General features: G+C 38.9%; 1 protein-coding gene across 3 annotated transcripts in view; it reads left to right on the forward strand.

Annotated features, from left to right (window-relative positions):
- Positions 1-12,243, forward strand: part of DGKH (diacylglycerol kinase eta) — a gene marked incomplete at both ends in the record, with an annotated part of 230,839 nt that overhangs the window by 155,311 nt on the left and 63,285 nt on the right. For all 3 annotated transcript variants that reach the window (XM_080659388.1, XM_080659389.1, XM_080659390.1), the window contains 4 exons: positions 10-114; positions 379-511; positions 9,223-9,329; positions 9,989-10,114. In XM_080659388.1, the coding sequence (XP_080515514.1) occupies positions 10-114; positions 379-511; positions 9,223-9,329; positions 9,989-10,114 (471 nt within the window). The remainder of the gene's footprint in view (positions 1-9; positions 115-378; positions 512-9,222; positions 9,330-9,988; positions 10,115-12,243) is intronic.

The following is a 12,243-nucleotide window of genomic DNA, read 5'->3' on the forward strand; positions in this document are numbered from 1 at the left end:
ACCTTTCAGATAATAACTCCATTCAGAAGACTAATGCTATGCGCTGAGAATAGAAAGGAGATGGAGGATTGGATCAGCTCACTGAAGTCTGTACAGACCAGAGAACCTTATGAGGTAACGTAGCAGCACTTCTGTCATCTCGTGTTCTTAGAGAATGTTAACTGAGGAGCTAACGCTATATTCTGCAAAAATAGGTATGCATAGTCATTCAGCAACTTGTTTAAGCCTGATATTGCATTCTTTTTACTTAGGGCAAAAAGTTTTTGTTTTTAAAATATGGGTTTGAAATTTTAATCATAACTAGATACATTCTGAATATTAAGTGTCCGTAGTTTTGTTCACTTGCTTGGCAAATCTGTGCTAATGTCTCATTTCTAGGTGGCCCAGTTTAATGTGGAACATTTCTCAGGGATGCATAACTGGTACGCCTGCTCCCATGCCCGACCCACTTTCTGTAACGTGTGCCGAGAGAGCCTTTCTGGAGTCACCTCCCATGGCCTGTCCTGCGAAGGTACTGTAGCATCCAACAGGCGTTGTCCTCAACACTGACCATACTGCCACTGGTACTTGTGAGAAGTGAACAGAGAAAATCCACCATTTCCCTTGGGGGGGAGCACCTCAGCAGGAACAGAATGTTGATATTTTATGGTGGCTTACCGTGGAGCTCTGTGCACATAGGACTATCTTGGGAAATGTTTTGGCTCAGGAAAAGATAATATAAAATCATCTGAAAGGAAGTATAAATCAAAATGTACCATTTGTCTCCTGAGGAACTAGTAACTACTGATTAAAAAAACGTTCTTTAGACTTAGTGTGTCATCCCAGTTTTCTAGTATTCTTTTTCTGTTCTGATTGATTATGGAGTACAAAACTTTCTGTGAGGATACTATATACTCGTTGGCAGAATTTCCAATTGTTACTTATATTGCACTGGAGCAGTGGTTGCCAACTGGTGGTCCACAGACCACTGGTGGTCTGTGAGGTCCGAAAGGCTGGTGACCGCTGCACTAGAGGCCTGGTGCACGGATTCGTACACCGGTGGGGTCCCTCAGCCTGGACTGCACCCTCTCGCAATCCGGGACCCCTTGGGGGATGTCAGAGAGCTGGTTTCGGCCAGATCCCCACAGGCCAGGCTGAGGGACCCTGTGCACTGGACCAGTTTCAGCCTGATCCCCGCAGGCCAGGCCGAGGGACCCCACAGGCATCTAGTGTGCATATAAGACCTTTGGTTAATCTCTTCCTGACCTCCCCCATCCCCCCTTCCCTCTGAGATTCATCAGTCTGTTCCATGTTTCCATGCCTATGTGTTGAGCGTCTGCCCCCTGGTGGTCAGTGATCGTAATAGCTACTGGTCAGACAGTCACTTAGGCTTTTATATATATATATATATATATATATATATATATATATATATATATATATATATATATATAGATAGATTGTTTTAAACACTGTTTTATTTCATTTATATTTCATTTAAATTGATGCCATCTTTTTAATTTCCTTAAAAGTTTCCTAAAAATAAGGCCTATGTTGTTGTTTTCATAAAAGGGCTTGTGGGTTATTTTGAAATTTAAGAACAGTGACCACTTAAAGGAAGTGCATTAATGATTACCAGGAGAAAATTTATAACTTCTTTAGATTTATTTAATTTCGTGCCTCAGTGATCAAATCATTGTGTACTACTTTTTGAACTATCTGTTATACTATTACTAGCTTTTTTTCTCTAATACAAAAAAATCTTAAGTAATTTTGAATATAACTTTATTATAATTAAAGAGTTTAATACAAATAGAGTCCCAGTTTTAATTTATTTTACATAAGCTTGAGGTATGTCATTAGTTCAGCTATTTAATATGCTACATAGTGGTTGAGAACAGAGCGCTGCACTTACACCCTTGGGTTCCTGTTTCACTTCCAGCATTTTATTGTGAGCAGGGGAAAATTTAACTCTTTCAGACTTTTATTTCCTAATCTGTAAAAGGGGGATAGTAGTCATTTATATCTCATAGCACATTATGGAAGCTAAATGAGAGAATACATGTAATAAAACTACTTTTCCAGTTAAGTAAATTATAAAAATTTTAATTGTGCTCCAAAAGATATTTTTCAGGTAAAATATTACAGATTGTGTCATGGCCTGATGCATTAAAATTTATAAAAATGAATATTTGGAGGAGGCATTAAACACTTTTAGATTTAAGGAATGATTGCAAACAAATACATAACTGGCCCTTATGGCTTTAATAACCTAAGAGGATTTCTGCAGCTCCGAGTGACTCCTGCCCAGTCTGTGATATTGCATGACATTATTTTGAAGGTCCTTTTACTATTACCTTCTAGTCTCTCATCTAAAAAATGCTAAAAGTGATATCAGATCTGAGGTACTCTGTTGGTACCCTTCTGCTTTAAGAGTTAGACATTATTAAATATGTTTGTTTAGAAACTGAGATTGATAGTGGGATGACTGAATATTTTTGTAAGCATTTTTACAGAAAAAGGAAAATTACATCAGCTGGTAAGAATAAGAAACTTTAAAGTGTTTAAATAAATGTGTTGTTATATTATTCTGTTAATAATGAAGTCTTACTGACTTTTAAAAAATTCTCAATGATTATATTTTTAGAGGCACATATGGTAGTATTTATTTTCTCTGCTGATAAAAATTTTAAATCTACAGTATTTTGCCCATTAGTATTTTTAGAACTGTAGCCGAGGTTTTACAAATCCCAAGGGTTTTATGAACATACAAAAAAGTTTGCCTTTTTATTTTATGAGAATGTGACTATTTAGGATATTTTTATTTTAATCAAAGTTATACTTAAACTTTAGACCCCCCCCCCCTTCCCAAATCTGAATAAACTACCTGCTTAGTAAAGCTAAAGCCACAGGATACAAGAGGCTTTAAAAGTTATAACAAAGATGCAAATACAAAAAAAATTTGTTCACTAGTGACAATGAATAACTTTGTGTTAGAATGCAGTCCAGCTTCCCTGTATGAGGCTATACTACATTTCTCTTATCTTCTGTTTTTTTTTCACAATAAGACAAGGCTGTCCGGATTTGTCTTCTAGGTTTGTATTGAAAAATAATTAAAAGTATTACTTTAAAACCTTGTATATATAAAATATATTAAAAATAGAAGACAAAAGACTTTTATGTAATCCCCAAATCAATTGAGAATGTTAATTATAATTTAAGAGCATAATTATTCTTTATAATTTTTAAACATCAATTCAATAAAATACCTTAAATGGTGATTTTTTTTAATCAACGGTATCAAATATATCAGCTTAGGAATTTTTATTTTAACCACTGTTGAACACATAAAGTGTAGTAAAGACTGAATAAATATTTCAATAAAAATCATAATTTTGTTACATGTTAGTATGTTTTATAAATTTTAGAGTTTTAAAATAATGGCTTTACAGGTCAGGGAAAAGTGCTTTATTTCAGAATAACTTGTTTGGAGAAATTTAATTGTTAATTAACAAAATTAAGGTGCCTATTAATCATTATCATTTCTTAGTCACCATAATTTCTTAGTCTGGTTTATATTATTATTATTTTATATTAAGCAACTTCGCAATTCTCAAGAATCATTTCATGATACATTTTATTATTACAAATTTGTGATTTTTACTTTAATGTTCTGTTTGAATTTTAATAGCAAAATTTTCAAAAGCCATGATGCCCTGGCTGGTTTTACTCAGTGGTTAGAGCATCGGCATCGTGAGTTTGATTCCCAGTCAAGGGCACATACCAGGATTTCGGGTTCCATCCTCACCCCAATCAGGAAGGATGTGTCTCTCTCACATCACTGTTTCTCTCTCTCCCCTTTCCTTCTTTCCACTCTCTCTAAAAATTAATGGAAAAATCCTTGGGTGAGCATTAACAACACACAAAAAAAAAAAGCCATGAAATTATACCCTGCTGCCCTCTTTTACTTCCTTCTTTGCCTCTTAAAATACAATTATTGACCATTAATGTCAAGTACTTACTTGTACTTAAAAAGCAGCCTGGGGATTATCCTATCTAATAAAAGAGCAATATGCAAATTAACCATCACTCTGCTACACCCACAAGCCACACCCATCAGCCAATCAGGAACGAATATGCAAATAAACCCAACCAAGATGGCTGCGGCCACAGAGAGCAGGAGGGAGGCTTGGGTTTCCCTGGCAATGGAGGAAGCCAAGCTTTCCGCCTGCCCTTGCCGGCCTAGGCCTCCACTCAAGGCTACAAAGTTTCAATGATAGAAGATATATAAATCCAAACAGAAATGGCAGCAGCCACGGAGCTGGAAAGAGCAGGAGGCTAGGGTTACCCCTGGTGATGGAGGAAGCCAAGCTTCTGCAGCCCTGGCTGGCCCAGGCCTCTGCTTAAGGCTACAAAGTTTCAATTATAGAAGATACATAAATCCCAACAGCAGGGGTCCTCAAACTTTTTAAACAGGGGGCCAGTTCACTGTCCCTCAGACCGTTGGAGGGCCGGACTATAGTTTAAAAAAAAAACTATGAACAAATTCCTATGCGCACTGCGGGCCCGGGATGAGTCGGCTGCTAAGCAGGACAGGCAGCAACACCCGGCGGGCCAGATAAATGTCCTCAGCGGGCCGCATGTGGCCCGCAGGCCGTAGTTTGAGGACCCCTGCCCAACAGAAATGGCTGCCGCCACGGAGCAAGCAAAAGGCTTAGCTCCACTCCAGGCTACAAAGTTTCAATTGTAGAAGATAAATAAACCCCAAATACCAGGGCCTCCGCTTGGGTCGCCAGGGGGCGTGACCGGTCTGCAAACCACCACAGGCCCCTCGCCCAGGCCGCCCCACGCCCCAAGGGAACCCCCACCCTGATCCAGGACACCCTTCAGGGCAAACCAGCTGGCCCCCACCCATGCACCAGGCCTCTATCCTATCTAATAAAAGAGTAATATGCAGATTGTCCATCACTCCAACACACAAGATGGCTGCCCCCATGTGGTCAAAGATCCTGCCCCCATGTGGACACAAGATGGCCACCACAAGATGGCTAGCAAGGGAGGGCAGTTGGGAGGGACCAGGCCTGCAAGGGAGGGCAGTTGGGGGCGACCAGGCCGGCAAGGGAGGGCCGTTAGGGGTGACCAGGCTGGCAGGGGAGGGCAGTTAGGGGCAATCGGGCTGACAGGGGAGCAGTTAGACATCGATCAGGCTGGCAGGGGAGTGGTTATGGGGTGATTAGGCTGGCAGGCAAAAGCAGTTAGGGTCAGGCAGGTAGGTGAGCAGTTGGGAGCCAGCAGTCCTGGATTGTGAAAGGGATCCCAGATTGGAGAGGGTGCAGGCTGGGCTGAGGGACACACCTCCCCTCTTACACCAATTTCATGCACTGGGCCTCTAGTATTACAATAAGTTTGCTTTAAAAAATGATGTGGAACCCATCATTTCTTGTTTATGAATAGCTTACTGTTAGATACTAAAAATCATGTGAAAAGGAGCCACCTTACATTTAGAATTTAGCAACAGTCGCCTTATATTTCCACCAAAGTAAGCTCTGCTTTTAAATATTTACCTGAAAACTCAGAAACTTGTATAACTTCAGTATCTATTAACACTCGGATAGTTTGTGTCATTTGAAGGGTAAGTTTAGTAGTAGTCAAGTTCTGATTTTCATAAGCAAGCATTATTCAAATAATCTGTGGTTTACTTGTTTTTCATATTTATGTTGCTTCTTTTTGGTTGTTTCCTCTTATTTTTCTCTCTCTCTCTTTTTATTCAGTATTTGTATATATTGCAAAATGATTACCAGAATAAGTCTAGTTGCCATCACCAACATAGTTACATACTAGTAAATTTTTTTGCTTGTGATGAGGACTTTTTTTTAAAATATATTTTATTGATTTTTTACAGAGAGGAAGGGAGAGGGATAGAGAATTAGAAACATCAATGAGAGAGAAACATCGATCAGCTGCCTCCTGCACACCTCCTACTGGGGATGTACCCACAACCAACGTACATGCCCTTGACCAGAATTGAACCTGGGACCTTTCAGTTCACAGGCCGACGCTCTATCCACTGAGCCAAACTGGTTAGGGCTATGATGATAACTTTTAAGATTTATTTTCTTAGCGACTTGCAAACATACAATACAGTATTATTAACTACTAGAGGCCTGGTGCACGAAATTCGTGCACGGGGGAGGGGTCCCCTCAGCCCAGCCTGCACCCTCTCCAATCCGGGACTCCTCAGGGGATGTCCGACTGCCGGTTTAGGTCCAATCCTGGGGATAAACCGGCAGTCGGACATCCCTCTCACAATCCTGGACCGCTGGCTCCTAATCACTCACCTGCCTGGTCGCCCCATGCAACCTGTTGTTCAGTTGTTTGATCGTCCCTCACTGCCCCCCTGCCGGCCTGGTTGCCCCTAACTTCCCCCCTGCCGGCCTGGTCGCCCCCAACTGAGCCCCAGCTGGCCTGGTCGCCCCCAACTGCCCCCCTCTGCCGGTCTGGTCGCCCCTTACTGCCCCCCCCTCCCCAATGGCCTGGTTGCCCCAACTGCCTCCCCCTGCTGGCCTGGTCGCCCCCAACTGCCCCCTCCCTGCCGGCCTAGTCACTCCTAACTGCCCCCCCTGGCAGCCTGGTTGCCCCCAACTGCCCCGCTCTGTTGGCCTGGTTGTCCCTAACTGCCCCCCCTGCCGTTCTGGTCGTCCCTCACGTTCCCCCTGCCAGTCTGGTCACCCCACGCAGCCTGCTGTTCAGTCGTTTGGTCGTCCTTCACTAACCCCCCCTGTCGGCCTGGTCGCCCCACGTAGTCTGCTTGTTCAGTTGTTTGGTCGTCCCTCACTAACCCCACTGCCAGCCTGGTCCTAGGCAGGCATCGTGTGAGGGTGTGATGGTCAATTTGCATATTACCTCTTTATTATATAGGATAGTCACCATGCTGTATATTATATCCTCAGGACTTACTTATTTTATAACTGGAAATTTGTACCTTTTGACCCCCTTCACCCTTATTGGCCACCACCCCATCCCCAACCTCTAGCAACCACTAATCTATTCTCTGTATCTATGAGCTTGGTTGTTGTTTTTTGTATTCCACATATAAGTGTGATGCTATCGTATTTGTCATTCTCTATCTGACTTATTTCATTTAGCATATTGTCTCGAATGGCAAAATTTCATTCTTTTTTATGACTGAATAACATATATATATTACATCTTTTATCCGTTCACTCATTTATAGACACTTAGGTTGTTTTCCTATCTTGTCTATTGTAAATAATGCTGCAGAGAACATGGAAGTGCAGACATCTTGTTGAGTTAGTGTTTTCATTTTTTTCAGATAAATAACAAGAAGTGGGATTGATGTATCATATAGTAGTTCTGTTTTTAAAATTTTGAGGAACCTCCATACTACTTTTCATAGTGGCTACACCAATTTGCATTCCTGCCAACAGTGCACAAGGGATCCCTTTTCTTCATATCGTTGCTAACACTTGTAACTTTTTTATCTCTTGCTAATAGCCATTCTAGCAGGGGTGAGGTGATATTTCATTGTGGTTTTTATTTTACATATTCCTGATGGTTAGTGATGTTGAGAAACTCTTCATGTACCTTTGGCCATGTGTATGTCATACTTGGAAAGATGTCACTTGAGAGATCCTCTACTCGTTTTTAAAATCGGATTGGTTGTTTTTTTGGTATTGTGTTATATGAGTTGTTTATTTATTTGGGATATTAACCTTTTAACCAGATATATTGCATTTACTTTCTCCCATTCACTGGATTGCCATTTTCATTTTGTTGATGGTTTCCTTTTCTGTCTAGAAGCTTTATAGTTCGATGTAGTCCCTCTTGGAGCTTACAACCTATCCTTTCTTCTGGTAGTTTTATGGTTTCAGGTCTTACATTTAAGTCTAATCCAGTTTGAGATAATTTTTGTACATGATATAAATAGTGGTCCAGTTTTATTATATTTTTTGCATGTGGCTGTTTACTTTTCCCAATTTACCCAAGAGACTCTCCATTCCTCATTTTATATTTTTGAATCCTTTGTTGTAAATTAATTGATCATATAGGCATGGGTTTATTTCTGGGCTCTCTATTCTGTCTGATCTATGTGTCTATTTTCACACCAATACAATACTTTTTTGATTACTACTACTCTGTATTATATAAGGTAGGGCAAAAGTAGGCCTACAGATGTGAGTACGTGAAACACAGAATTTATTCTTGTATTATTATTTATTAATTATTGCATTAAGTTCTAATCGAACAGCTGTAAACCTTTGCCTCACCTTGTAGTTTGAAATCAGGGAACACGATGCCTCCAGATTGCTTCTTTCTCAAGATTGCTTTGGCTATTTGGGGTCTTTGTGGTTCCATATAAATGTTAGAATTATTTGTTCTAGTTCTATGAAAAATGCCATTGGAATTTTGATGGGGATTGCATTGAATCTGTAGATTGCTTTGGGTAATATGGACATTTTAACAGTGTTAATTCTCCCAGTCCATGAACACAGACTATCTTTCAATTTATTTGTTTCTTTCATTGGTGTTGGATAGTATTCATTGTCTCTTCATTTTTTTTTATAGGCTCCTTTGTGGTAATTTGACTGGGAGGAATAGTGATGCATGTAGTGGGAATATCACTTCATCATTTCTTTCTCTACATGATAGTGTAGTCATTCCAACACAATACTTTAAAAGGACAGTGCCATCTTTGTTACCCTTATCAACCTGTTTCCCATGATGCCTGGATAGTTTTTTGACATACTTGCAATTTAAAACTCCTTTGAATTATCTTGTTTTTACCTCAATGGTATTTTCACACTTTTTATTTTAAGTGTCAGAAGTGTGCAGCTCATTTGGTTTCTCACAAACTGAACACATTTATGTAATTAGCCCTCAGAATAAGAAATGGTATGTTACTAGCACCTGTGTAATTCTGAATTTGTTTCCTTTCTCCCCAAGAATTAATTATTTTGCATTTATTTTTCCTTTCTGTTTTTCTTTTATGACTAAATGGAATATAAGTAAGCAATTCAGAGCTTGGTCAAAATGCTTCATACATACATAGCCATATTTGCTTTATAGAGTACCATTACTGTTTGTTCAAGAGTAATTTAAACTTTTTAAAATATTGTTTTCCTTCTGTCCTCCACCCCTTAAAAATTTATGCTGTGATTTTCTTTAATCATTGGTCTAAAAGTACACACTCATTTAGAAATGGTTTCCTTTGTTTTTTTTTAGTATGTAAATTCAAGGCCCACAAAAGGTGTGCCGTGAGGGCCACAAATAACTGCAAATGGACGACTCTGGCCTCCATAGGGAAGGACATCATAGAGGACGAGGATGGGGTAAGCCCTATTCTGTCTCTGACCCCTTCCCAGTATCTCTTCTCTTTTACTTTTTGCCTCGGGGAAAATACTGACAGAGCTAGGTTGGAGGGTTTACTATTAGTCTTAAAAATGGAAGAATTTGGTTAATTATGAGTTTTTATTTTCAATTAGGTCTTTAGTAGGTTCCTTCAGCTCTTAAATTTTAAGAGAAATGTGAATAGGACTTAAGAATGGTGCTGGGCTGGTGTTGTGGAGCCTTAACTGACAAACTAAGATATTTTTTAAGGCTTAGCTCAGCTGTTTGCTCAGATGTTTACTCCTCAGACTTCGATGCCTCCTCTCAACGGTGCCCCTCTCTCAAAATCTTGCCTCCATTTCACCTTGCATACAAATATCTGGTAGCACTTTGTGACCACTGTGATAATGCCTTTTACATGCCTTTCTCCTCAGCTAGACTACAAATCCTGAAGTCCAGGGATTTCGTCTTATTTATCGTTGTACGTCTAAAGTGCTTGGGACATAGTACATGCTCAGTAAATCTGGGGTAAATGAATGTATGCTATGAATGATACATATTATTGATTTCTTAGAGTAAGGTTTAATTGTATATCTTCCTAGGGTAAGAATGGTGTCCTCCACAGTCTTTAATTTGAATGTGCTTTACTCCTGCTGCACAGGTGGCTATGCCTCACCAGTGGCTAGAGGGTAACTTGCCCGTGAGTGCCAAGTGTGTTGTGTGTGACAAAACATGTGGCAGCGTTCTTCGTCTACAAGATTGGAAATGCCTTTGGTGTAAAACAATGGTGAGAGCCTTTTTAATTAGCTTCTTTTCATCACTTTTACGTGTATGTGATTTATAGGCAAAGAATTTATAGTGTAGCAGAGCACACATACCCATTGTAATATTCATCGTTTTCAAAGTGTATTCCTTCCAGTCTGGTTATGTTTTCAAATAACCTTTTTTTTTTTAATACTTATTATATGTTTCCTTTGTCTAAAGACCTCTTTCCTACAGTTTTATTGTTTTTCATTATGCTTTAGTCACACTAGGTGGTTTGCTATTTTTCAGGCTTGACATCTACCTTATAAAATTCTTATAGAACTTAAGTAAAATCTGTTATATGTCCACTTTTTTTGTAACGATCGTACAACTTTGTATTCACATCTCTTGTATAACATTTTCATGTTATTATAGTTACAAGTACATCCATGCCTATTTTCTCAGCTGGACTCTGGCCTTATAAGGAAAAGGAAAAGGTCCTATCATTATACACTCATCTTGAAAAGTGATATACATCAGAGGCACGCAGTAAATGTAGAAACAAAGTTTCAAGGTCACTCAAAATAACTATAGAGAACAAAAAACACAGGGCTAACGTATTTATTAAGTAGGACCCAGGCAACTTAGGATACTTTATGTACTCAGTTTCAGAGCCTTTAAATGTTCTAACCAGCCTGGCCAGAGTCACTCAGTTGATTGAGCGTCGTCCTGTCCACCAAAATGTTGCTGGTTCAATTCCTGGTCAGGGCACATGCCTGAGTGTGGGTTTGATCCTCAGTCGGGGAGTGTACTGAAGGCAACCGATCGATGTTTCTCTCTCTCCCTCTCTCTAAACATGTCTTCAGGTAAGGATTGAAAAAAAAAGTTCTAACCATAAAAGCAGAAACTTCATGAAGCACTTACTTAAGATGGTGTTATTTCATTAGTCCTTTTAAAAAACTGGTATGCTAATTAAACATGTATTTATAAATTTTTGGGGAAATAACTAAAATTTAATTCTTGTTCTGGTGATGACCTAATTTTGGACAGTTTTCTAATATGATTTATAATAATTAACAAGCCAAATCAATTTTAGAGAAACAAGCATGCACAGATAGTTTTAAAAGGAATAAAAAATACGTAAAAATAGGGCAAAACTGAAAAATATAACAATGTTAAGTTAGAAAAGTGGAAGATAAAAATTGTACCTTCACTATTTTTACAGAAAATGTAAAATCATGTCCAGAAACTGGACAACAGGTGGAAAATTAGGAGTTGACTCATTAAGATTGTAGAACTATGGTTTGGTTTTTAACTAGATGACTATGTTTAGACACCAAATATCCTACTGTTAAAAATCATATTTTAAAGGCAAAATAATATATTAACAGAAAAATGAGAGTTTATAGGAAGTATAGACTAAGATGGGTGTAACAAACGTGACAGTGGCCCAGCAACCAGCACATCTAATTGACAGAGTGGGGAGGAATGATTTCACAATAAGGTGGCATTTATGTTTGTCAGGAAAAAAAGAGGGAAAAGACATTTAAGAATGCCCTCCTCTGTAAAAGATATTAAAGGTGGGGATGAGTAGAATGAGCAAATAAAAAACCTAATTTACTCCTACCTAAAGTTTAAAAACTACTGACTAAATACAAGTAGAAACCTATATATTGCAGGTAAAAACAATTTGTGTATTACTTTTAGAAAATACTTCATCATATGTGATCTTTCTTTTTAAAAAGTTAGAAAAAAAAACAGCTGAAGTTCTTAAAGTAGAGAATTAGACTTTAGTAAATGTGGAGTAATAAAAATAGCAGTAGGTGCATAAATCACTGGTTGTTCCCCCAAAAGACATCTTAGGTGGAATGAAAATTTAAATGCTTAGTTAGGGAGCACTCCCTTAAAATAAGGAGTGGCAAAAGAGGGTTTTAGGGATGGGGTTGCACTAAGACTCCAAGGAGAGCTAGTTTATATTAAATACTCTATATTATATTAAATGGGAAATAAAAAGTAATGCCTATGGCTGACAAAAGGGGCAACTGAGCCCCAGCTGGGTGGTTTAGTTGGTTGGAGTATCGTCCCATACACCAAAAGGTTGCGGGTTCTATTCCTGTTTGGGGCACATACAGGAGGCAACTGGTCAATGTTTCTCACATCAATGTGTGTCTC

Source organism: Plecotus auritus (assembly GCF_963455305.1).
Source record: "Plecotus auritus genome assembly, chromosome: 3".
In the NCBI taxonomy this organism is placed as follows: Eukaryota; Metazoa; Chordata; class Mammalia; order Chiroptera; family Vespertilionidae; genus Plecotus; species Plecotus auritus.